The 27629-nt window shown below is 47.5% G+C and overlaps 2 protein-coding genes across 2 annotated transcripts in view; one reads left to right on the forward strand and one right to left on the reverse strand.

Moving 5' to 3' along the window:
• The window catches only part of LOC144728517 (tetratricopeptide repeat protein 12-like), a 13823-nt gene extending 4859 nt beyond the window's left edge, over positions 1–8964 (forward strand). Inside the window, exon 3 of the mRNA XM_078608004.1 lies at positions 8153–8964. Coding sequence (XP_078464130.1) covers positions 8153–8290 — 138 coding nt within the window. The 3' untranslated portion in view covers positions 8291–8964. The remainder of the gene's footprint in view (positions 1–8152) is intronic.
• Positions 8022–26722, reverse strand: LOC144728514 (uncharacterized). The gene is made up of 9 exons (XM_078608000.1): positions 26348–26722; positions 21244–21372; positions 21025–21068; positions 17568–17791; positions 17001–17211; positions 14393–14622; positions 12222–12432; positions 10882–11105; positions 8022–9606 (listed from the first exon to the last, which is right to left on the reverse strand). The coding sequence occupies exons 2-9, from the start codon at positions 21248–21250 to the stop codon at positions 9348–9350; spliced, it is 1410 nt and encodes a 469-aa protein (XP_078464126.1). The 5' UTR covers positions 21251–21372; positions 26348–26722; the 3' UTR covers positions 8022–9347.
• Positions 26723–27629: the final 907 nt, after the last annotated feature.

Genomic DNA, 27629 nt, shown 5'->3' on the forward strand with positions numbered 1-27629 from the left:
AAACGGCATAGGCTCGTATGCCAATTTGCTTTTTGGCCAAAAAAGGTATGTCGATTTTTTTTCTGAGGTGAAAATTTGATCGTGAAATTTACAATTTTGTATGTAACATGTAGCATAATACAGAAAACACAATTGAGGAATGCACTTGTTGTTGAAAAATAAAGCTATGGAAATTTGGCTCATTTTGGCAAAAAAAACTGCATAAGTTGTTGACTTAATTTTTAAGACGTCAAAATGAAATCGTAAAATGTCTCACTTTTAATGTAATAAATAGCATACTAAGGCTAAACACAACCAAGGAATGCACTTTTTGGTGAAAAATTAAGCTATGAAAATTGGACCAATTTTGCCAAAAAACGGCATAGGTCAGTATACCGATTTACTTTTTTTTATTGAAATTTTCATGGTGAAATTTCTCACTTTTAATGTAATATATAGCATACTAATGTAATAAAGGACTCTTTCACTGTGTCTGTCTCCGTGTCCTTTATTTGGGTTCGTACAACTTCTCCCGCACGGCTCCTCGCTCGGAGCTTTCTTCACCTCCCGCTTGGCAGCCCTTCTGCTGCCGACGCTCCCGTAGCCTTTCTGCTGGCTCCCGATGCAGCTCCGCTGCTGGCTTCCTCTCAGCCAATCTGCAGCCCCTCGGCTGCTCTCTCTGCAGCCCCACCGCTGCTCTCCGTCTCCCCCGTGCCCGGACACCGCTGGCCAACGGTGCCGAGTCCCGTCCTGTGGTGATCACGCCACTTCCCACCTCCTGCCCTGCGTGGCCTTCTCCCGTCTTTATTCTTACACTCTCCCCCGTCTCTTCCGATTCCTGCCCTTAAGAGCTCTCCCTTCTCCCCACGTGACCCAACTCCTCCCCCCTGTTACGTCATATCCGTGAGGCCGTTTACGCCCGCATTACACCACCCTTCCCCGTGGAGAAAATTCCAGCCGTCCTCGGCTGAAACAACCAAGTAATGCGGACGAGCACCAACTATCAGACATGAACGGATAACGGAGAATGCAACGAATATACAATAACAACAAGAACAAGAACAACATTAATTAACGAAACGTAAGGGACTTCGACCGTGTGCGGGTCGCCGGCCCGTCCCGGACGAGCGGCGGCCCCCCTGTAGACCGAGAACGCAACGGGGTTTTAGGAGCGACAGGATCAAACCCGCCTGTCGCTATTGGAGGCCCGCCAACCCCAAGGTCCTGTTTCCCCGAAGGACCAGAGTCCGGGGTGTCCCGCAATCGTGTCTGTGGTGGGGTTGGAAGGGCGGCGGGGCCAGGAGTCCCCGCAGCTGTGGTAGGCCCACCCAGAGCAGAGTCCCCTGTCTCCTGCAGTGTCACGGCCGGTTTGTCTGTAAAAGGCACGACAGGCGCTCTTGCAGGGTCAACAGGCACAGGCAAGGGTGCGTCGGCAGCAACAGACACTGGCAAGGCAACATCAGGAGATGACGCATCCGTTTGAGTGGCCAGGTATAGTTTCAAGCGAGACGTATGGACGTACCAGCGCCGAGAACCGAACCGAACGCGTGCGGACTGCGGGTTGGGAACCTCGATGAGCCTAACAGGCCCTTGCCATGGTTTATGTAATTTAGGGGAGGTCCCTGGCCGCACCTGCGGACAATGCAGCCAGGCCATGTCCCCCACCTTCCAGGGGCACTTCCCCTTCGAGCGCACCGTTCGTTCCGGGCCTGGGTTTTGGCCGTAGCCATGCGGGCCCCCTCCCGCGCCTCAGTGACGCGGCGAACGGTGTCCTGAATGTAATCAGGGAGCAGTTTAGTAGGCCCCTTCACTCCTGTTCCCAACTGCACATCCATCGGTGGCACGTTTTCGCGACCGTACATAAGAAAAAATGGCGAATATCCTGTAGACGCATGAGGCGTCATCCGGTATGCCGAGAGTACCCCAGGGATATGCAAATCTCAATCCGCTTGTTTTTCATTAACCGTGTGACACAGCATGGCGGACAGAGTCCGATTTAGCCGTTCAACCATGCCATCCGTCTGCGGGTGGTAGGGAGATGTCCGGATCTTTTTAGTTCCCAGAGCCGCGCACACCTCCCCCAACAACTTTGAAGAAAATTTCCTGCCCTGATCCGTGAGCAGCCTCTCCGGCGCCCTCTTGTCCATGACGTATCCGAATAGAAAGGCGTCGACGCCGCCGACTGGTCGGGCAAGGGCCAGGCCATTGGCCAGCGGGAGAGGTACTCCACCCCAACTAGCAAGTATTTATTACCCTTAGCGGATGGCGGGAAGGGTCCCAAAATATCCAACGCCACCAACTCGTTGACCCGAGACACTTGAATAGACTGTATTGGCGGCACATATGGGTGTTTAGGCGGCTTCCGCCGGGCACACTCGGGACACGTGCGAACGTGCCCGACGACATCCGTCGTCATGCTGTGCCAAAAGTAATCTCGCTGCAACGTCAATAGGGTCTTTTGCACCCCCAGGTGTAACAGCGTGTCGCAATGCAGAGTCCTAATCAATTCGTACCGCAATGACGCCGGTACAACAAGACGCCAGCATTCCTGTAACCCCTCCCTCCACATCAGCAGTCCGTCGCGGAGAGCGGTCCCCGGCGTCCCTCCGGAAACCGGTCCCCCCCCCCCCCCCTTCGCAGCCCGATTCCGCAGGGTCCCCAATGAATCGTCCAGCATTTATTCACGAATCCATACAGCCCATGGAAGGTTCAAAATCCCATCGGCCGGTCCCGGCCACACTGGAGGCTCAGGCACCTCGACCGCCAACGCCATAGGCCGAGGGGGCTGCTGGATCGGCGTACACCTATGCGTCCCCAACGCGCACGCGCAAGGGGATCGCTGCGGCAACCTAGAGAGTGCGTCCGCATTCGCGTGACGCACCCCCTTCCGATGTTGAATTTGGAAGGAAAACTCCTGCAGCGTGTCCAACCATCGTGCCAATTGGCCAGATGGTTGGTCCACCTTCAGGGCATATTGCAAAGCCGCATGATCCGTGCGCACAATAAACGAACGGCCGTAGAGATACGGTCGAAATTGGTGGAGAAAATAGACAATAGCCAAAAGTTCCCGGCGAGTGACGCAGTAGCGGGTTTCGGCGGGGGACAGAACCCGGCTACCGTATGCCACCATGCGTTCCACACCGCCTTTGGATCGTGACAGCACGGCCCCAATGCCCGTGTCACTCGCGTCCGTATCCATAATTAAGGGGTGATCAAAATCGGGATAGTCCAACGTCGGTGCCGTAGCCAACCGATCGCGCAGGCCTTTAAACGCTGCCTCCTCCGGCAGTCCCCAATCAAATTTCCATCCTTTACCCATAAGGAGGTGTAGAGGCCTCGCGATCGTTGCGAAATTAGGAACGAATCTACGATAATATGAGGCAAACCCCAAAAAGCGACGCACATCCCCCACCGTGGCCGGGGTTGGCCAGTCACGGACGCACGCTGTCTTCTCTGGATCCGTGGCAACCCCGTCGGCACTGACTATATGTCCCAAATAGCGCACAGACCGTTGCAGTAGGTGACATTTTTTAGGTTTAAATTTCAGATTGGCGGAGCGCATTCTAGCGAACACCGCCTCCAACCTCTGTAAATGTTCGTCAAATGTGCGGCTGAAGACGATAATATCGTCTAAATATATCAGACATGTCTCTCACTGCAACCCCGTTAATACCAGTTCCATCAACCTCTGAAATGTGGCGGGAGCAGCATTCAACCCCATCGGAAGACAATTGAATTGAAATAAACCCTGCGGCGTACGGAAAGCAGTCTTTTCCCGCGAGGACTCATCGAGGGGAAGCTGCCAGAACCCCGAAGAGAGATCTAGCGTCGAAAAAAACTTTGCCCCCGACAAGGCATCGAGGGAATCATCCATACGCGGCAGGGGGTATGCATCCACCACGGACACTTTATTTAATTTGCGAAAATCAACGCAAAATCGCAATTTCCCGTCTTTCTTTTTAACCAAGACTACAGGCGCGCCCCACGGGCTGTTAGAGATATTATGTCCGCAGCCAACATGTCATCCACCGCTCCTCGAACATGGTCTCGCTCTGCTGGGCTCATCCGATGCGAGTTCAACCGAATGGGAGCAGCGTCCCCTGTGTCAATATGATGGGAAAGCAGGGAGGTGCGTCCCAAGTCCAGATCATCGGAGCTAAACACATCGGAATAACTCAACAATAGCGCGCGAAGTGCGGAACGCTGTTCCCCGGAAAGGGAAGAATTTTCCCCGCCAATTCGGCGATCCAGCGATCATCTGGGGCCGCAGGGCCCGAAACACCAGCAACCATATCCCGGCGGCCCAGATGGTCCTGGGCCATAAACGCCGTAGTGGCATGGGCCACGACCGTTCCGGCCGGCATGCAAACATTTTCCGTACTCCCATTAAGCACCTGCAAAAATGGCTGCTGGTCCGGCCGGATTATAGTTTGCGCCCCAACGAGCGCCGACCCACCCGTTATGGTAGCGGACGGCGATAACAAAACCCCAGTTGCTCCCTCCCGACCAGGCACAGGTTTCCGATATCGCAAGGGGATAAGCATCTGTGAGCCAGGTGGAATGTCAACAGATACCTCGGACAACGCCTGCACCAGGCAGACCGGAGCAGGTCACCCCCAGGGCGATGGCAGAAATGTAATTTTTCGACCCCCCGGTAATTCAATACAATTTTGATTAACTCTGATTAGAATGGGTATTTTGGCCAGAAAATCAGTTCCCAGCAAACATGGAACCGCAAGGGACCTCGAGATTAACACAATTCCAGAGGCCGACACTCCCCCGATAGATATATTGGCGTCCACCTGGCCCACAATGCCCATACTTCCCCCGTTCGCTGCAACGCAAGAATCGTAAACCGGACGCACAGCCTCTGGTGGGATGCCCAACAGATGGAAAATGACATCAGATATAATAGTCGCGGACGCACCGGAATCCACTAAAATGCGCACGTCAACCCCCTGTATAGAACCCGGTACAGTGGATGAACCAGTAGCAGCCGCGACAACCCACCGTGCCAATTTACGCCACTGCGTTACCAAGCGACATGGCCCAGTCGGTGGCCTCCCGTTATTAACAACACCCGGATCGCGCGGCAATGGTGATGAATGAGGTGTCAAGCCTTGCCGGGTGTCTGGTGCGCACCGACTTGCCTGTCCAGGAGGGTCCTTCCATGGCACGTCTGCTGTCGAGGCCTCCTGCTGAGGCGGTCCTGGGATACGGGCCCAGCAGTCCCTGGCGTAATGGCCCTTACGACCACAGCGGAAGCACTCGACGTCGTTACGACACACCGCCGTCCCCCCATCCCGACGCTCCCGCATTGGCGGCACAGATCGCGGCCCCGGTCCACCGCGGGCCGACCACTGCGCAGAGGCGGCTGTCAGCTCCTGCGGGCCCCCCCCGTCAGGAACGTACACCGCCTTCTTGGGATCCAAACCCACAGCACCTCCCTCGACGATGGGCCCCCCCGTCCACGCTGTCACTTGCTTCTAGCGGCGTAGATTGAACTGGGCATCCAGACACTTTGCGGCCGCGTGGGATGTCAGCTTCTCATGGCCACACACCGGCATAGGGATCCCCAAATCCCTGGATAGCTCGAGCATCTTGCCCAAAATCAGGGGTTCCAGTAGGTCAGGCTCCGTCTCTGGGTATGCGGCCATGGCTAATTCCAAGACAGCACCCCTGTATGCCACCGGCGACTCTTCGGGTGCCCGCTGGCGTTGAACGAATCGGCGGTGAGCATCATCCGGTGGCTTGTACGCATCCGCCATCTCGTCAAAAACTCCTCTCAGTGTCTTCTTTTTCTCGGCCTTAATGGACCGGAAGAATCGGACCGACTCGTCGTTGAGAAGAGTTGGCAGAACTTCCAGGGCCTCTGTGTCAGTCCACCTGGCGGAGTGCACCGCCGCTAAAAATATGCAGGCGAAAGCACTCCAATCGCCACCAATGGAGAATTCTTTAACAGTTGTCAAGTGACGGCTGCGGCTCCTCGATGCGCCGTCCTCCGCAGGCGACTCGTCGCGTGGCATATTCAAGATGGCGTCGCACCGCAATGTGTCCAAGATGGCGGCCTCCCGACGCGGAGGGCGCAAGATGGCGGCTTCCCGCGGTTCTTCCCCTGCCACGCCCAAGATGGCGTCTTCGCGCCGCGTGGCAGAGGGCGCTGGCAGCGCAGGCAAGGCCGAGGCCTGCCGATCACCCCCGGGCCTCCCCAACGCCGTCGCCGGCGTGAAGAGGTCGCACAGTTGCGCCAATACGATCTTCAAGGTCTCCAGCTGTGCCGCCATCTGCCTCCATCGTTGGTTAGCGTCCTCCGGCGCGGGCGGAACCACCGACGCGGCGACATCTTGCACTCCCGGACCAGCACTCGCTCCCGCTTGAATTTCCTCCTCCATAACAGGCAGGTCCACTGCCTGAGGAAGGTCGTCGTCGTCGGACGATGTAGCAGACGATGGTGCGAGGATGTTCTTTCTCCTGAGCTGTTTCCAGCAAGCTTTTTTGCGTTGCTAGGGGCAACCGTGAGTCGGCGTTTCCACACATGTGCAGATGCATGTGTAGGTGTGTTAGAGAGAGAGCCCGTTATGCATGGCAGCTTATGGCAAACAAACACAGTGGGCGGGGCTACGTGACTACACGGGGAGGTGCTCTCTACGACGTCCGCGCCAGGCACCCCGGGGGGGGCCCCACCCCTCAGCGGGGGGTTGGGTATAAAAGGGGATGTATCGGAGGGCTCGGGGTTCTTGTTAAGCTAACCAGTGAAGACTGAAGACGTCTTAGCTAGAGCCCTGGACTCCCCTGGTTCGCCATCCTTATCAGGGCCGAACAGGACCGAGCCAGCGGCGTGGTCCCGAGATCCAGAGCCGGTGCTCTTGTCAGCGCTGGTCTGGGACTCAGGGTACCGGGCCCGACTTACCAGTGTCGGGCCAGATAGCCTCTCCTAGCCCGTTAGAGGAGGACTAGGAGGCAGGCTAGGAAGTAGCTAGCGCGTGTATCCCCAGCTAGCCGGGTGAGGGGGCCGACACCCCGTCTAGTGTTGTATGCCACAACCGTGCTGTGTGAATAAACCCGTGTGCCTCCAACTCCGGCGTCCAAGAGTCGTGAACTCTATTACACATGCTTGGGCGCGCATTATCATTACGATCAGCATACATTGTTACAAAGTGTGATTTTCTTAGTTTACATTGGACCAAGGGCAAAAACAAATCGAGATTTTTCGTCGGGGGCTTAGTTTGTTGTACGTGTACTATGTTGAAACGTAAACCCAACAGTTGCTCAGTTAAACGTGTTATAAGGATAGGGGCCGTCCATAAATTACGTCACGCGATTTTGGACGATTTTTGACTCTTCCCCCCCCCCCCTAGTCACACGGCGTCACAAAAAGTCAGACCCCCTCAAATATGACGTCATAAAGCTCTGCCCCCCCCCCAAGAATAAGACGTGCTTCAAATCGCTTTAAACTATTGTCATTGTAGTGCGTATTTAATGTGGCGCTGCACTCTGATGTTGAAGGAGAAAACATGTATTAAAAAGTATATATAATTAAGTAGTACGTGTTGTCTATATTTATATAAAGTTGGCATTTTAATGTGACGTCACACATCGTCACAAATGTCTGAAATATACAATATCAAAACATTGTTGGAGCGATTCAATCAGTGTGTACAAAGTCCAAACCTCTAACCCTACCCCAAACCCTAACCCTTAAGCCTAACCCGTCACTCCAAACCCAAATTCCTAACCCTTAATGTTAACCCCTAACCATACCCAAATCGTTTACCCCTCACTCGTAAACCATAGACCGAACTACTAACTACTAACCCTTAACCATAACCCCTAACCCGTACCCCTAACCTGCCCATAGCATTAGCCCAAACCCCTAACCAAAATCCTAACCCATAACCCCTAACCTTACTCCAAACCCATAACCCCCTAACAATGTTGCTTCATACATTTTACTGTTCTTCCATATGGTATAATTTTCAGTCGATAAATTGCTTCATTCATACACTTGACACTAACTGTGGAAATTACACAATGACGACAGGCAGTAGAGACATTATTTATTGCAATTGGTGCATTACAAGCAATTAATACATTCACATGCGTGCAATCTTTGCTCGTGCTGTTTGATGCCACCACACATTCCCATTGATTTGCTATGTTATATCCCACATAGGCAATTTCAGACCTTGCAGGACAACCACCACCATCAATGGCTGGATCTAGGTCTTCTCCTTGGTCGCTGACCTCTGGCTACCACTCCAATGCGCACCCTGGTAACCTGCCCTCTATATCTACCTCCTCCTACTCCTGATAACATCTACAGAATGTTCCTGTCACGTACTATTCTATTCTTTCAAGGTCACAAGTAAATCCTAGCCACTACATGCAGTGGTAGTTGGGAATACACAAGCAAGAGTAAGCTTACTCAAAAGTAAGCTAGGGTTAGCGAAAGCTTGCTGAAATTTGGTAATATTCTTTGGGTCTTTCGGTAAAGCCACGTAGATAGAAAAATAATAATAAAAATATCACGACATTTCGATCGCATCAGGTGAAAAAAATATATGTCGTGATATATTAATTATTTTTCTATCTACGTGGCTTTACCGAAAGACCCAAAGAATATGAATTCCTACAATCACGACAGCTTGAAGTCAATATGGTAATACTATAACGCTATAGTATTACCATACAGTCGAACCATTCTTAACGACAGTAATTGGTTCTACGAAACCAGTCAAACAGCGATTTGGTCTTTAAGCGAGGGCAGGCCATATTCACTGCACAAAGTACATATCTGTACACCTTTTCAGGTTTTCAATTATTTATTTCTTAGTTAAAACACTAATTGTCTTCCTCACTGTCTTTATTCGCAAGCATTTTTGGAGTCATAATTTCGAATGTAATTTAAGTTTTAAGTCTAAATACACCAAAAAATTAAAAAGGAGATGTTTCCATTTCCAAGGGCAGCAGACACCGAATGTAAACAATGCCCCAATGCTCTTGAATGAACGTCGCTAATTGGCTGAGACCTGGTCAGTAAGCGAACACATTGGGCTCTGTGGAGGCCCGTCGTTAAGCGATTAGCCGTTAACAGGGGTGGTCGTTAAGAAGGGTTCCACTGTAGCCCATTTTGGAAAGTTTATTGTTGTTCTTTTATCTTAACATATCCTACTAGTCAAGCAATAATGAAATAACAAATACATTTGAGTCTATTGGTCACGGTACAAGTCTATGGGCCTCTGTGAAAGTGTGTGGGCATCCGTGAGTCTGTTAGTGTGAAATAAGAGCCTTATTATTATCATTAAATCTAATGTTAGCATATTGTAATATCTCAACAACTCTAGCTTCAAGAACCCACACAGTTTCTTTCATTCGCAGACGCAGCGCAGGGGTCTTACAGAACATGGATGAGGTTTCGGATCAGGAAAGGGGCACGGCTCAAACTCGCAGTATATGTCACGTGCTTTCTTTGCTGCCTCGATGTTATCGACATTCCGATTGATACGGCTTACGAACTTTCCATTATCAGCAATCAGAGCCACCTTGTTGAGTCCAACGGGGAAGACTTCCAACTCGCAGTAGATGTCTGCGATAGGTTTCGCCGCCTCGATGTGGTCAATTCCTCCCCTACAGAGGTAAAGGAGAGTACACGGGAAGCAACGAAGGTGAGGGGGATAGTTTGTGTGTGCACGTGTCTGTGTTGCACCTTATTGGGAGCAGCCACGCAGTGGTTAGTGCACCGTGCTATGAACCCAGTGACATGAGATAGATTCCTGGTCTTGGCCAACATTAGTGGTGTTTCGCTGATCAGGTTCCGAGCCTCCTCTAAAACTCAACCTTAAAAAGTGCAGTGTGCAAACATCAGCACTGGGGAGGCAAATGTGGCCAAGTGTGGTGCTAGCCACACCACCCCCTCATGCACTGTGAAAGCCTTCATAAGCGCTCACTATAAGCTAGTTTAAACAAATTTTTATTTTATCAAGGCCCACTGAACTATATAGCGCTTTTGCAGAAGCAACCTGGCCACAAATGATAGCCCAATTAAGTGGTTTAATGACGTGGAAATTTATAGCAGACAGTTACTCTAAACGCATGTTTCTAAATGTGGAGGTAAAAACCGGGGGACCCGGAGAGAAATCCACGCGACCATGGGGAGGACATTTAAACTCTAAATATACAGGCATTAGGGTCAGGATCAAACCCACAACCTCCTGTATACCAAGCGAGGTAGCTGACATCTTGCCACTGTGGTGCCCACTAACAGCATCTGCTCCAACAACTTGTGTACATTATATGGATGATTTCTGTAATTGTCACTGTCTATGTTAAGCCTCACGGAAAATGACCAAAAAAGGGGAAGCTGTCAAACTGTCACATGTGGTTAAGGGTATCCTGAATATAGATATTACACCAACCATAGGTGTAGAAATATTGTCACACACCAGATAATAAGATTGACCCAATAAAGTTATACACTTCTTGTCACACGCCAATGGATTTTAAGACAACCCCAAATTCTACTTTAAAATAAAGGTGGGGAAGGGTGCTTCATAATCTGTAGCATACGGAAGCCATTGATGGAGTGTGCGGGTGGTGTAGCTGCACTTCGGGGTGGGGGGGGGGGAGACCTGGGTCCTAGAAGCAGGAGGAGAGACCCAAGCACCAGGATATGGAGAGGGTACAAGAGGCAGCAGAAAGTTGTACAAAAATACTTGGTTCAGAATCAGAATATGTATTTATCCGAGAAAACTGACGAGCTCCTTTTTTACAGATGTCCAGTAGTTTCACAGATACTTGCTGGAGTAAGGAGTGTGTGTGGCAGTAGCAAGTGTTAAGAGAGAAAAAAGGGGAGTAGCGTGAGATGAAAGGGGAGAGGTAAGAGCGTGTGCATCTTGTCTTTACCTGTGGATTCGGCTCAGGTAGACCCCACGCTCGTCTCTGATCAGGATCTTGCCTCCCCCCGATGCGGATCGCATCACGGTGAATGATCCCTTCTCGTCGAACATGTCCCCGATCGCCTCGATGTTGTTAATGCCATTCCTGTCCTTGCGGCTCCAGTACTTGCCATTGTCACAATAAAACATAATTGGACCTGACCGCTCCACATACTGCTCCAGGGCTCCCAGCTGCAGAATGCAAGCAGGTTTGTTCAATGTTATCATTCGTTATTTGAACTTATTTCACCATGATAGTCAGCAAATGTTATCGTTTCCACTTCTGAGGTGCAACAAAACCAGGACATATGATGGGTAGATCTCAAAATACCAGAAGATGGCAGCGGAACTGAATGTAAATTAATTTTCATGATTTGAAGCTTTCGTGACTGCAAGGATGCATACTCTTAGGTTTTTTTCGGTAAAGTCACGTAGGTAAAAATAAATAATAATAAAAAAAATTATAGAAATAATAATAGAAATAAACTTATAAATCACGACGTTTCGGATTAATAATTTTATTTCTATTATTATTTCAATTATTTTTATTTGTATTATTTATTTTTACGTACGTGGCTTTACCGAAAAAACCTAAGAGTATGAATCCTTGCAGTCACGAAAGCTTCAAATCTAGAATACCCTCAACGGGGAGGAATTCCACCTATCTGTTAGAGTTTTTAACAGACAACGAGACAAGAAGTCACAGCTTCTCGAGATGCTGGCCTTCCTCAAGAGATGCCGCGATAACAAGGTAATACCCATCGCTTTCACACTCACATCTGCTGCTGTGTCCTCACCGAACTCTAAACAAATTTTATTTAAAGCTAGCCTATCACTAATCTCTGAGAGAATAAGGTTCTCTTTCAGCCCCGCCCACCCCCCCAACACGTTCCATTCATTGGCTACCACATTCAGATAAGCCCCTCCCCCCTCCTCCCCCCTTAACTTGTATTTAAGAACTTGTCTCTTGGAATTTTGCCTCACTTGATAAAGTAAATCTAGCTGTGACGGTCCCACCTGATGACGGAGACTTGTGTTGCCTCCGAAACCTCGTGATTTATAATTTAATTTCGATTATTATTTCTATTATTTCTATTGTTTTTATTATATATTTTAACCTACGTGACTTTACCGAAAAAACCTAAGAATATGAATTTTCATGAGTCGGGCATTATTACGAATTTCCCATGACAGGATGATCCTATAAAAACCCGGAAACGTGGTGACCCTAGCAACGGATGATCCAGGACTTGTTTTGCTATCACTCTTGCTTATAACACAGAAGTATATATCTTTGCAATTGCTCACCGGCAGTAGGTAAGGCACTGGCTTGAAGAGAGTGAACATGTCGGTGAATTCACTCGCCGCAAGGATCTCGTGGTTGCTGCTGTCCGATATAAATAGGAACATTCCATTGTCAGCACGGAAAGCCACCGAGTTCGTGCCCTGAGGGATAACGTCGAACTCGCAACACACGTCTGGGCAAGACTTGGCCGCCTCAATGTAGTCAATGCCACTCCTAAAGGGGGTTGACATGGGGTGCGGGGTTGAGGAGATGGTGGAGGGAGTGGAAAATTAATATAAAGACGTTATCATAGTGAATGCCGTTGATGCACCACACTTCGCCAATGCTTTACATCCTCTGACAGATTCTGAAGCTGTTCTGGGGATACGCGACTCCAAGACCTGCCTTAACAGTATCTCACCAGGACTGTATGGCTTTATGTAAATATTTTTCCTTGAAAAAGCACAAAGGTTCAGTAGATAGTGTGTAGTCCTGAAGAGGACTGTACGACTTTGAGCTTGGGGAATTTGTTGTGGTTGCTTGTGGGGATATACCCACATTTGGTAGTTTGTTGTTTACCACTAAAACTTTTGTGCAGTTATTTCTGTTATGCAGTTGGTTTTTGTCTGATTATGGAATGCATAAACTTTTGTGCAGTTAGTTCTGTTCTGCAGTTAGTAATGCCTTGGAGATCATCATCATCATTGAAACCGTATGCTCTTCCTGATTACCATGTAGATAATTCAAACACGGAAACGTAATGCATATAAAGTTTTACCCCCTTTAATCAATTGTGAGCATTATGCGGCATTGAATAACCATTGTTGCATCCAGGGACCTTCTGGGGATGTCTGGGGCGTGGCCTAACAGCACCAGTGACCTTTCTATGGTTGTTCCTGACCACCCCCAAAAGATTTTAGCCTCAAAACCCATAAAATTGGCATTGCCATCCTTCTCTGGGGCCATGGGGACCAGAGACCAGAAAATTAAGGGCACTTTTTTCTGAAATAAATGGTGTGCCAAATCACTTTTTCATGTTTCTTATTATCTAGACTCGTTGGGTACTTTGTCTAGTGGGCAGGACAAGGAACCACTCCCCGATTCACTCCCTGGATCCTGACTGGAAAACAAACACCACTGTATTTTATTAAACCAATGGTTCCCGAACAACTTTGCTCTTATGAAGTGTTTTGATATTTGGACTCCTTGGGGTACTTTGTTTAGTGGGTGGGACAGACAACAACCCCCCGATCCACACCCTGGACCCAGAGCAGACCCCACCCCCCCTCCCCCCCTAAGACTTAAAAGGGGGTCACCCTTGACCACATTGCGAAGGTTGCAACTGAAAAGCTTCCAAACCCCACAGATTTTTGTCAAGTACATGGCGAAGTAACCGACCTAAACCAAATGTTCCAAAGGGGTTCCGGGACCCCATGGAACCCTAATCTGTTGTCCACACATTTTTAGGTGCCCGCGAACACCCATTTCGGTACCCCTGGAGGGCGGCCGGGGGGGGGGGGGTGGAGGCGGGCAGGGGGTTAACCTAGCCTAATAACTGAAGGCATAAATTATAGATTACCCTCATGGGACCTCCTTTGCCAGTACCAAAATATGAGAAGAGGTTTTTCTCCTTTTATCTGGCAAGAAAACAGGTGTTAAGTTGTTAAAACACCAAACTGAAACCTTTTACAAGGAATCATGTCTGCATTAACCACAATACTTGTGGAAAAAATGCAAACAAAAAACATACTCTTATAATATATGCATTGTCTTTGAAACTGATTGGTCCGCACCAGAGACAGCTTTCTTTTGTTTTTTTTGTAAAAGGTTTCAGTTTGGTGTTTTGTTGCCAGATAAAAGGGGAAGAAACAATTCTCATAGATTACCCTGGGAAGGTTTCCAGTCTCCATCTTCAAAACTGTGTGAATGCATCCTGGCAATCAAATATACAGACACACACCCCCTTTATTGATATAGATTTTATGACATGTAAAGATCCTACGCCATTTTGCTCCGATTTATATTTTCTTCATGATAGTGGATGAGGTCACTCGCAAATGAAACTATCCTGGTCGTCTGCATTCACACCTCAGTAGACAAACAAACTTGATCATTCTACAACTGTAGCCTGCCAGACTTTATAAATCTAAAGATATATTTTTCCTTGGGTCACTGAATTAAAAACCACCAGTACCTGTGAATGCGGCTCAGGTAGACACCTCTGGCATCAAGCAGAAGGACCTTGGAGCTGCCCTTGGGTCCGGAGATAACGGAGAAAGCGCAGTTCTCGTCCAAAGTTTCTCTTTTTGCCACGATCTTGTGGACCCCATCAGCTTGGTCGGCGCAGCTCCAGTAGTTACAGTCGAGAGTGGAAAACGAGACTTGGCCCGGAGCAGAGTTCAGGAAGCCAGCCAGGATCCCAAACTGAGGTCAGGGTAAAATCAAAAGGCCATGATAACCATCAATCGTCATTTATTATCTCAGTCAATATTAATCATCACAATGAATATCAACCACCCTCCCTGGAGATGGCCAGGTGGGTTGGAGATCAGAGCACAAGGCCAGCACCGCTGAGATGTTTGGTTCCAATCCAGGTGACTCATAGACGAGCACATAGGCCCATAGAAACGCATATGGGCTCCTGTAGTAGCACATAGATCCACAGACTCACATAGACCCATAGACTCTCAAAGCCTTAGTTCTGATTAAACTGGGATCTCAAGTGCAGTGAGTTCATATACGCTGACTGGTCACCAATGACAGCACAAAAATCCCATTATATTAAAATTGGTTCTGCACATAGTTTGGCTAAATTCCAGCTCTTAGAATTTAAATATTGCTTTGTCATGCAACAAACATTACTCTTACATAAACAGCAGGTGAACAAGTGCTGTCCTGTACTGTGTGGACTCTTACATAAACAGCAGGTGAACAAGTGCTGTCCTGTACTGTGTGGACTCTTACATAAACAGCAGGTGAACAAGTGCTGTCCTGTACTGTGTGGACCAGAAAACACTTTGTCATATCCGCGTCTGTGGACCATTCGCTATCTAATATGAAGGGTTGCTCTGCGAGATTTCCAAATAGATATCATCTCATGATGTGACGCCAATAGCACAACCGGGTTAACTTTGGGGGTGTAAAAACAAGTTTCATCGTGTCAGCGGAATGAAGAAGCACAGCACACTGCACACGCGACTGAGAACTACTTTGAGGAAAAGTCAACAGTGGTTGTCCTGGAGATAACATTTCCCCCGCCATAGGAATATGGAATATCTACCACTGTTTTGGGGTTTTAAACAGCTGATCAGCACCGCCTCATTTGACGAATAAACCAATTAGGCGTTTTCAATGGTGGAGCCAGGATTTTCAGGTGGGGGGGGGCAACCCCTCCAGCAATGAAAAATGATAGAGGAGTTGTTACTAAGTAAGGAGTTGTTAGTAAGTAAGGACTTGTCCCTTGCTTTTTATTCGACGCGTGTGTGGTCGATGGCGCAGCCATCGATCGAGGGTCGAATTCGAACCGCGTCGTGTGATCGGCGTCGCGCTCGCGGAAGTCGTGTACTGTATAAGCAACTGCGACAATTCTGCGAGTCACTTATAACCGCTTTGCCGTTACTCATTGCCAATTGTGGACTCTGACTAGCGTCCTATCATCTCATAGAGTCCCTAGCACATAATAATATGCTACACAGTGGCAGTGTGGGTCGCAAAATGCGGATTTATCACTAATAAACCCCAATGATCCGATCGAAATCCCAGTGGGCGCTTTGATGCATGAACTTAGAATTGGAGCAAGAGTCTGGGTATCCGTGCAGGTCTATGGGTCACAGTAAGCATACATGAACTTAGGATCACAGAAAGCTTCCAAGCCAATGGAAAACATTGTACACCATGGCACACAGAAGAGACTAACAAGGCTGATGATGGTGATTGTGGCGCTTTTGGTTCTAGCCTACTTCAAGGCTCACCGTTATTGCCACCACTATTATATTTTTGGTCAGCAAAGTCACGCTCGTGTATAGAGGGGTCAAGTCTAATGGGAGTAATGGATATCAAAACGGAGGCGATTTCAGAGGGTTGGTTCGTCTTAAATTTTCTTCACACAAGCTCCCCCTGCCTGCTTTCACACCATAGCATATACCTGCACCACACGGTGTGTTTACACTAACTATACCTCATGACGATCCCTTTGTCCCCATACTTACACCTGAGGTTATGCGTTTCCGCACACACACACACCCTTAACGCACGTTCAGCCTTAGCTGGCATTTACCTCCCACTTTTGGGCTACATTCACCAGAAAGTAAACGTCAAGGTGACGCTCGACATCATCGCTCGCCGTGGGCCAACCCCAGCCTCCCACCGTGGTCCGAGGAGGAAGAGAGCCGGTGCCTGCTGGCTCGTCTCCACAACAAGTCAGAGTCAGAGGCAGCCTCCCTGTGCTCCGCTGCCCGTCCCTGCTCCCCCACAGGGTGTCCAAGTTGGATGCTTAAGAGGTTTTTGGGGACTGCTCCTGTTCCCTACCGGCTGGCGCTCGCAAGTATATATAGCTGCGGCCTTCTTCCATCCATCCTCCACTATCTGGTGGGGGTGGTGGTCCTTATTTATCGGAAGCCGGCCGCACGAATGGTGATTGACACATTGTTTGTCTCTAATTTTCATCAGCCGCCTTCCCTATTACAGGTGGACCCTACCCTCCATTGTGTTCTGCCTTGACACTTATTGGTGCCATGTGACAGTGATGATGGCATGTAATCAGGAGGTTTGGCCGGTGGGCAGGTGAATGAATGGATACTCACCTGTGACTTGGCGAAATGCACCTTGAAGAGGCAGTAAGAGTCCACTTTGTCTTTGCCCGCCTCCAGGTTTTGTTTGTCACGATAAATTCGTGACAGGTACTTCCCATTGTCGGCTCTGAACGCCACGCGGTGAACCCCAAAGGGAATGACCTCAAATTCACAGAAGATGTCCTGGGTGGGCTTGGCTGCATCGATGTGGTTAATTCCAGACCTATTACACAAATAAATGTTTAATTTAGAAGGAAATAACTTTTAATCGTACGTCACAAGCAGCATCATCACCATTCTTCATCAGTTATTCACATTTAATCCTACATCAATCATTGGTAAATCGTTATGCATCAGCCATAACCTATCCATTGCTGAATGTTCACTTCTCCCGTGGTCACCTGATGCAGTAATATGTCTCCTGTACACAAGCTCAATTTTATTTTTGTCATTTTCGGGTGAAGGCTATGGTCGCTATTTCAAATAAGACTATCCTGCTCTTAAGAGATCTCACTTGGTAAAAAAATCAACTTAAGCTTATGCAAATGAAGATAAGTGAGGAGATGTGAGATGCCTCACCTGGTGAAGCGGCTGAGAAAGACCCCACGCTGGTCTTTAATCAGAACCTTGGCTCCCTCGGAGGAGGCGTGCTCCACCGTGAAGGCACCACTCTCCTCGCGTGTCTCCTTGGTCACCTCGATGCTGTGCGTGTCCCCATAGACTACAGCACCCCAGTAGCGGTTGTTGTCTCCCAGGAAGAATGCAGTCAGCCCCGTGTTCACGAACGGGGCAAGGCACCCGAACTAGCAGCACCATGCACACTCGAGAAAATTAGTGTTTAGAAACCCAGATACACACCCAACAACACCCACCATTTGCCACCAAGTGGAGGTGATGTTACCATGGCGCCTGTGCTAGGCCATGTGCACTTTGAGGCCATGTGAAGTGTCGAAGGTTCACTGACAGGAGGTCACAGGAGAGACCCAGTTGCCATGGGTTGACCAACTGAGATGACTGACAGATGCACCACGTATACCTCCTACTGTGCCAACTTGCTGAATATTAGCGGCCTGACGCTCCGCGCATTGTTCTGAGCGTTGCTCCTCTGTCTTCCATTGTTGTGGGAGTACAAGTGCCTCCAACTGACCAGTAGCGTCCTTCACGCGCCTCCTCCATAGGGCCGATTTTGACACCACTGGTACCAGTATTCGGAAAATCCACTTAGCTCCACATCCTCCCATACCGCATTAGTCCATCAGTTTAACACGTAGGCTTTCGCGACCAATATTATCAATAATAGAGATGTTTGGGTTAGATTGCATAAATATAAAAGTGTCGTTAAACCCGCCACCACACCACCTGACACAGCCCATTAGTAAGGTTTGTCACGTAAACAGAACATGCCAATTTGTTACTCGTACAGCACACCGGTGTGTTGGAGAGCCAAGCCACAACATTTACAATCTGAGTACGACGTTTCGCCAGTAATTACAACTAGCTTCATCAGGCGACAGCCAGATTTGTGAAGAAGTCCACCTATTTTACAAACCGGTCACAGTTATGTATTATTATTGATATTCATACATTAACCCCCCACTCCCCGCCCGCTCTGGCCTTCGCACCTGATTAGCTCACAAGTGACAACATCATTTATTCCTCTATTTAAGACCTAAGGGGGAGATTTCTCCACAACTCTTGCTGTCCGCCTAATAATGCGAGTTGTAATTACTGGCGAAACGTCGTACTCCGATTATACATTTTGTGGGTTTACTCTCCAACATACCGGTGTGCTGAACTAGTGAAGAATTGACTTTAACGGTCCATTTATATTTACGCGATCTAACCCAAAAAAGTCTATTATGCCGAATCATTCATTTTAACACGATTGATAATAATACATACCGTTAGACAAATACAAGCCAATAATAACTTGTGACTAATGTGAGACAATAAATTCATTGTTTCATTTAATTCACGAATGATCTTTAATTCATAAAGTCTGAGAAACTATTATTTATGAGAATTAACAATAACCACTCCTGATCATATGCATAATAATTATCATTGATTATTATATGCATAATAATTGACCATTTATGATACTCATTGATTTTGCCATAACAGTGAATATTTTTTATTGATCACGAAATAAAAGCAATATCGTAATACTAAAATGTAATTAATTGATAACCATGGAATGTATCGTTAATCAATGCTGAATAATTAAATAAACTATAATACATTTAATAATTATACATTAAAAAAATCATACATAAACGTCATTAAAATAATTAATGAATCAATAAATAACACCTTTACTCATTCATTACAAAATTGTAATATTTCAATTAACAACCATTTATTTTTAAGAATGAGGTAATTTTCAAATTGCACACAAACATTTAACATTACATGACAAAAAATTGTGACCGCGTAATATATACTACAATGCAACGCATACGAAGTACAGATCAATAAGAGAGAACGGAGGCATCATTGGAAGAGGATACAAATGAAATGCCAAGGACTACCAATGGTGCGGTGCAATGCCAAGAGTGACAGGGAGACGAGAGAGGATGGAACAGGAGACTTGGTTGCAAGTTACAGGCACACACAGTACAGATACGACTTAGGCTACTGTTGTTGAAGTTTACTAAACAGTTATTGTATACTCTTTGGTTCTTTCGGTAAAGTCACGTAGGTAGAAAAATAAAATAAATCAAAAAATAATAAATCACGACTTTTCGATCGCAACACAAGCGGTCGTCCTCAGGCGGGAAAAATAATCCAGCAGTGGAACTGCTGAACCAGCGAGAGAGCTGTTACAACAAGAGGCTATATACAGTATGTGGCGATGGGCAAGCAAGCGGGGTCTGAGCTGGAAAGGAATTCCATCCCCGGACGCAAGTACGTCAGTTGTGTTAATGCGGGAGATTATGGTGAGAGAGATTAGAGAGAGAGATTAGCATGAAATGAGCTTCCGTCGCCGCATAAGAGTATAGTCCCCGCAATATGCGCACAACAGCAGTGTTAATGGGAGATTAGCACTATGTTGATGGGAGAGATTAGGCAGGGAGATTAGGGGGATTAGAAAGTTAATGTCATGTCGATGTGTAACACAAGCTGCGGCGCTGCCAACTGCGCTGTGCGGCAAGCGCGTCCACGCAAGAGAACCACCGCAACGGTGGTCGCGCCAGTGAGACACACAGCCCATCACACAGCCAGAACCATCGATACATCGAGGCTAAGGGGGCAGAGGTGGCCATGTTAGTGAGACCCCAGCCCGTTAATGCAGAGGCACCTAACAGGGCAATGCAACTCAGAGAGTCGGAGGTAACAGCCAAACGGCGGGAAGGATGGAAGCACCACAGCAAGTTACGACTTTGCTTGGTTAATAACGTCCTGAAATTGTCTCTGTGTTTATATATCTGGATGGCTTCATAGACAAATCTTTGATGGTAGCCCGAAGGTTTGCAGAGTACCTTTGTCTCTGAAAAAACAATATCGTGCGAGCTTACTGCGTTATAACAATGATCAGCCACTGCAGAGGAATTGGTTCTGGCGTGTTTCAAATCTGCCTTGTGTTGGCGAACACGGTCCGAGACATGTCGTTTCGTTTCCCCAATGTAACTGCTGACCACAGACACAACTTAGTTTGTAGACACCAGGGTATTGCATGTTAGGAATGACATCCTTCACAGATGGGATCAAATCACGGATTTTGTGTACTGTATTGAGTCGGACCTGAATCTTGTTTCCACTGCTGGATTATTTTTCCGTCTGAGGACGACCGCTTGTGTTGCGATCGAAACGTCGCGATATATTTTATTTTATTTTTCTACCTACGTGACTTTACCGAAAGAACCAAAGAATATGGATTCCTGCAATCACGAACGCTTCCAATCAAGTTATTGTATAGTTGAGAATAAACATGTCGCAGTTCAGCCACAACGAGCCTCTGACATGCTGGATGTTGGTGCGAACATTTTCTGAGAGCTGGGAGAGTGAGTGAGCGGGCGGGTAAGTGCTGGCATACCTTTTTCCACATGTCCACTCGCTTGCTTCTGTCGTGGCTCCAGTCTAGAATAAAAGAAGTTGACTCACTTCTAACCTTTCACGACTCACTCAACTATCATTACTCATCACTCACCACTCCTTCAACACATTACCACTCACTCATCAATAACCCACCACTCACCTTTCACCACTTGCTCACCCAATCGAAAATCAAATCACTCATGCACCCAAACTTTACCTGCCATGGCTGCTGAGAATTGGAGTCTCTCTTTCTGCGTCTCTGTAAGGTTTTCGTTCCACGTCCTTGAAGTTGGCGGTTTATTCGAGGTCAAATTTCAGATATCTGATGGCTATTTTCACACAATTCCTGTATTCATACACACAACGAAACAGTAATCGTCACTGGGGTTGTCCGTGAGCAGGAATCGAACACGGGTCGCTGGGTTTGTAGCCCAGTGCACTAACAGATGCGCCACCGCTCCCCCACACTCACAGCGCAGGAAATATTTATTCCACAAGCCTTTCCTTTTCCCAGTGCTCAGAGCTCCCGACACACACCCCTTATATATGGAATCTTACATAAGTTTTTCGCATAACCCCCCGCCCCCACACCCCCCCCCCCCATCTCCATTGGGTTTCCTCCAATCCCGTCTAATGTTTTGCTCCTCTGTTACTACAGCGTGCCACCACACGATATTTAATGGCATTTCTTTGTAAATAAAGCCTCAGGGTACGCGGGATGAGGTAATTATGAATGTATCTCTGGCGTCGCTTCTCCAAGAGGTGACATAGCAGGTGTTGAGTAGATAGGTCTGATGATTAAATGTGTAAAATGCTTAAAGTAATGTCATTCTCTAGGGGTATGTGATTGTATCAATGATAAGACCTCCTTACAACCCAAAGTTCATAGATCTCGACAAGAGGATACAGACTTAGAATCAAGTAACAATACAGGGACTAATAAATAGAACCACTCCAGAACCCAAAAGCACTTATAACCTAGTTATTAATAATGACACACTTTCAACCAGTATCTCAGAATAGCGTTCAGCACTATTCTTGTTCGAACTACAGGCAGTCATTGACTACGAACACTCGACTTACGAACACCTGCACTTACAAACCAGCTTCCTTGAAATATTATTTTAGTGTTTTAATCCACATCCTGCCTCACATCATACATTGCAACATTTTGACGTTCAGGGCGATAGTTCCAGGGGCATCGACATTATCAGGCACACCGCACTCACCAGAGCAGGCAGGCGGAGAGAAGGGAATTTTGGGGGGGGGAGGAGTGGGTGTTGGTCAGTCATTACCGTTCTTAGTTTAGGTATTTAAGACTGGTCTACGGTTTAGGAATTTACTTCATGTTCGTGTGTATTCAGATGCTTCAGTGCCGAGATTGGGCGTAACGAATTCAGCCACTGAGCTACTCGTTTTAACCCCTTACCTTCAAAGGCCCGGAGTGACGTCGTAACGTGCGGCCAATCGTGCGCCTACCTCTGATTACCGCTCACTTGGACCTTGTGCCACGGGGAAGTGCTGCTGCTTCCCCCACCCGTTGTTCTCCTGTGCGCATTTATTCTGACCTCCTGGTCTGCCCTTCTTGCCTAATATTCCACCCTCAGCCTCTCACAATGTGGCTGGCTCAGTGAACCTTTTTGCGCCCAAACAATTTCAATCCAACTCAGGGGCACCGCAACGCGATCTGTTCTGCGAGGGTCGGCCAATCTCACATACATGCTGAGCAAACCTGCAAATCTGTTTCTGGGTGTCAGAAATCGGATCACTGTTTTCACATGGTTAAACAAATTCACATTTAACTTGAAATTACCTCGTTCAGACTTTTAAATTGATTCGAGCGGCTGTTATTTACATACAAGCGACGCCATAATAAGTGTGGGTGGTGATTATGTATGAGGATGCTGGTACATGTTAGCTGCTGCTTCTCCTAAACGCCTAAAGGCTGTTTTGTATGATTATATTACCTTTAATTAATTTATACCATAATTTCATATTTTGGCATAGTATTCTTAGGTTTTTTCGGTAAAGTCACGTAGGTAAAACATCAAAATTAATGAAAATAAAATAAAATAAAAACAAAAATCACGACGTTTCGGAGGCAACACAAGTCTCCGTCATCAGGTGGGACCGTCACAGCCACCTGATGACGGAGACTTGTGTTGCCTCCGAAACGTCGTGATTTTTGTTTTTATTTTATTTTCATTAATTTTGATGTTTTACCTACGTGACTTTATCGAAAAAAACCTAAGAATATGATTCCTTGCAGTCACGAAAGCTTCAAAATCTAAAATTTTGGCATAGTGTTTTACTTTGGGTTTTTAACTCACCAATTGTTTTTTTTAGGAGGATTAAGGTTACCGTTTTACCTGCCAATTCTTTGGCCATCTGTGAGGCCTACCTGGTTGTATGTATGAATGTTGAATTTCTTTCATACCCAACATTCACCATGGAATTGGAAAATGATGGCAAGCTACCATTCCTGGATGTTTTGACCGAGAAGAGACCTGATGGCTCGTTGTGACACTCTGTCTATAGGAAAGCCACCCACACGGATTCCTATCTAAAGCCCAGAAAAATTCCCTCATAAAAAACTATACCATAGGGCCCCGTTGCATCTCCGACCAGCACCACCTAGCCAGTGAGCTTGAGCACGTACGCCAGGCTCTCAGGAGGAATAGATATTCTAACCGCACAATCCGCAAAGCTGCATCACCAACCATGGGTAGAGAACCATCTGAAGACCCAATCAAAACCATCACCTGACCATACATAGCAGGGGTTACCAAAATGATTTACAAAATCTTGAACAAACACAAGATCCAAGTTCGGTTCAATACAGTACACAAAATCCGTGATTTGATCCCATCGGTGAAGGATGCGATTCCGGACATGCAATGTCCTGGTGTCTATAAGCTGAGTTGTGTCTGCGGCAGCAGCAGGTGCGGTTTCTTCATTAGGGCGATTGGGCGACGCACCACCAATGTGTGAAAGGGACTTTTTCAATCACATTAACAATCTCATTCAACCACAGAGCTATGCTAGCCGTTACTGTGCCTCTGGATATAGTCCAATCAGCGTCATGTCACGTTCTGTGGAGTAGCGCCTCTTTTTGGGCGATTTCACTCCGGCTGAGAATCGCCCCGAGTGTTCCCATAGACTTACATTCAAAGATGCTTTTTTTTCTAACGGCGGGCGCTGCAATGCATTCTCTATGGAGGGCTCGCACTAACGTGCTTACGTCATCACACGTCAGCACGTTTCAGTCAACAATGTTATATGTCGCCACCTAGTGGAATTTCGATTTAAAGCTTTCGTGACTGCAGGGATTCATCTTCTTGGTTCTTTCGGTAAAGTCACGTAGAAGGGAAGTAATAAAATAATAAAAATAAAACATGATAAAATAATTCTCACGACGTTTCGGCCACAACGCAAGTAGCCGTCCTCAGGTGAAAACCAGGTCTGTCGAGGCGACAGCGTCTGAATGAAACAGCACACGTGCTTGGGGCATGTATATAAGCTGGGTTGGAAGGGGGGAAGAAAGGGGGAGCCTTAACAAAAGATTATGAAATATCAACAAGAATTTAGCATATTTATGGGAAATGCAGGTATGTGACTAGTACTGCATATGCCCGTGCATTATGCAGGATTAGCAGCATCAAAGGGAGGGGATATGGGAAATGCAGGTATGTGATATGGGAAATTCAGGTATGTGACTAGTACTGCATATGCCCGTGCATTATGCAGGATTAGCAGCATCAAAGGGAGGGGATAAAGGTAGCATTAATGAAGGGAAGGAGTGTTAATAGTATGTAGCTGCAGTAACTAAAACCACCACGTAAACAACTAAAGTATAAACTACATATTATCATCAGTATGCTAAATATACTCTACAATACGCTGAGTTACTAACAGTAAGTAATACATTACAATTCTACGTCGTAAAAAAAATATATAATATGTTTGCATCTAAACTTTATTCTCTTACATCACACGAGTCTACACCCTACTATATACTGCCATAGACAAACCCAACATTAAATTATATACTGTATTGCACACCAAAGAAAGGTTCTCCTTTACCGACCACCTTGTAAGTGCCATGCTGCTACAAGGAGAGATGTTTCAACAGCATGGCCATACATTCCCTGTTGAGGCTCTGAACATCACTGTCAGGGCATACCCTATGTTAAATAAGGCGAAACTGAAGACTGAACTGTCTGTCATTTATGAGAGTCCAGAATTTAAGGGCTGCTGTGGTGCACTAGCGCTGTACCAGGTTTTGCTGAAGTACAACCTCCAGGATACTTTTTCAGAGACTGTTGCTCTGTTGAACATCCTCATAACCACTCCCATGACAACTGCTGAAGCTGAGAGGTGTTTCTCAACCTTAAAGAGAATCAAGACATTCCTGAGAAATGTAATGGGACAGGAACGTCTGAATGCAATGGCTATGCTTTCCATGGAGAGGGAACTAGTCAGGAACATGCCTGCTTTCAATGAGAGAGTAATTGATCACTTTGCTACTTTGAAAGAGAGAAGAGCAAAATTTCAGTATAAGCAGTGTATTAAGCGAGTAATGTGATGTAAGTAGTGTAATAATAGTGAGTATAGAAACAAACAAGGAGATGTATTGTAAGAGTCACTTTATTTTTCATTAATATTAAAGTAGTGAAGTTGCCTTTACATGCTTAAGCTGTTAATTTATCCATTGCATGGGTGGACCTTATCCTTATCAATCATCCAAACATTTGCCCCCCCTGAGAGATTTTGCAGGAGCCGCCACTGGGCAGCAGTTACATTGGTAAAACGAAGCGACGTGTCTCAGACCGGGTTCGTGAACACAAAGCGGATTTGAAACACGGCAGAACCAACACCTCGGCGGTGGCGGATCATTGTTTCAACGCTGTGGGCACACGCGGTGACATTGTTTTCTCTGAGACCAAGGTGCTCTGCAAACCGTCGGGCTAACATCAATCAGAGATTTGTTCATGAAGCCATCCAGATATACAAACACAGACACAACTTTAATCAAGAAGATGGATTCAGATTGATAAATCATTGGAAGGACGTGATAAACCACGTCAAGTTTTAACTGCTATGATTTTCACTCACCCACCCGTGTGTCGTCTTGGTTTTCGGTTACTAATTCAAGCCCACTGACATTCTAACTTCTCCAGCCACACTCGTCCCCGCACGCCACAAACCCCTCCCCCCTCTCCCCCGTGAACTCCTGCAGCCACGACTCGACAAAACTCCCCCCTCCCCTTGCCCCCCCTCCCGTGCCTATATAAAGCCACAAAGGCAGATCGTTTTCTCACCTGAAGATGGGCGCTTGTCTTGAGAGACCGAAACGTCGTGTTTTATTTTGTTCTTTTTTTTTCTATCTACGGGACTTTACCGAAGGAACCAGAGTATCATAAAGGGAGCCCACGCCCCCGCAACAAAGGAAGGGGGGAAGGGCTCACGGGAAGGCCCACCCCCACTATAATGGGGGGGCCGCCCCACACCACCAGGGGGGCCCATCTCACGTCACAAGTGGGGGGGCACTTCGCACTCCACGGGGAGCCCACGCCACATAACAAGGGCACATTTGTGGGGGCCGACTTCTACCCCAGCGCCATCGCTGGGCAGGTGGGGCGCGACGTCCGGCCCTTCCCCTCCTTCCTCCACCGCGTCGATCGGCTCCCGCCGGGCCCCTCCCGCGCTAGCGCCCTCTGGGGGTACCCTTCTACAACAGCAGCAGCTTCGCATTTGGGGTGGTGCCTTACCTGGCTAACAAGCGCCATGACCTCGCCAACTTCGCCTGCGCGCAAGCGAAGATGGCGGTGTACAGAACGAGAAAAAAGATGCTGGAGGGTGACACTGACGGCTCCTCTGTGCTTCCGGTGTTCAGAGGCCTGCTTAAGGCGCGGCTCCGGCTGGAGCACGCATACCACACACATGTCGGTGATGTGCACGTCTTCTTCGAACGCTGGGGAGCCGGAAAGGCCCTCTGCACCAGCGTGGACGGCACCCTCGTGTTCACCTTCTGAAGCGCTCGCTCGTCACCGTGGCGTGCGCGATGACACCACAACCACGTGACTTTTCTTTTGTATTGTGCGCGGTGCTTTCAGCGCCATAGCTTGTCGATTTGTAACGTTTGTTTTATTCTGTTTGCTGGTGACTTTGTGTATTTCATATTGAAATCGCCTCCAGTGCTTTTGCTGCTGGCGGCAATAAAAGTTGCTTAAAAGTCAAAGTCTCTGAAAATCATGGCTAAACTGCTGGCTCACCGCCGCACGGATTAACCCGCTTGCCTGTGTACGCCACAGCCAACGCGGCGCACAGCTGCACGACCGCGCCCACACCTGCGGGCGATTATCTCCGAGCACGCGCGCACACGCTGCGGCTCCGCGGTCACTCCTCGTCAAATTTTTATTTAATTTTTTTTAATGAGGGTTAAGGTCACCGTTTTACCTGGCAATTCTTTGGCCGGTTGTATGTATGCATGTTGAACTTCTTTCACACCCTACATAGCCAACCGTGCTAATAGGACGTACGGGAAAGAACAAACTAAACACAAAAAGCAGTTCTAAAGAAATGAGTTTTCAATCTATATTT

This window comes from Lampetra planeri, chromosome 29 (assembly GCF_965212315.1).
Source record: "Lampetra planeri chromosome 29, kcLamPlan1.2.h2, whole genome shotgun sequence".
Classification (NCBI taxonomy): domain Eukaryota; kingdom Metazoa; phylum Chordata; class Hyperoartia; order Petromyzontiformes; family Petromyzontidae; genus Lampetra; species Lampetra planeri.

Coding starts and splice junctions, on each gene's coding strand:
- LOC144728514 (XM_078608000.1), bottom strand. Junction 17,792..21,024: donor GAGTGGACATGTGGAAAAAG/GTATGCCAGCAC, acceptor TGGTGCTGCTAG/TTCGGGTGCCTTGCCCCGTT. Junction 12,433..14,392: donor TACCTGAGCCGCATTCACAG/GTACTGGTGGTT, acceptor AACCCCCTTTAG/GAGTGGCATTGACTACATTG.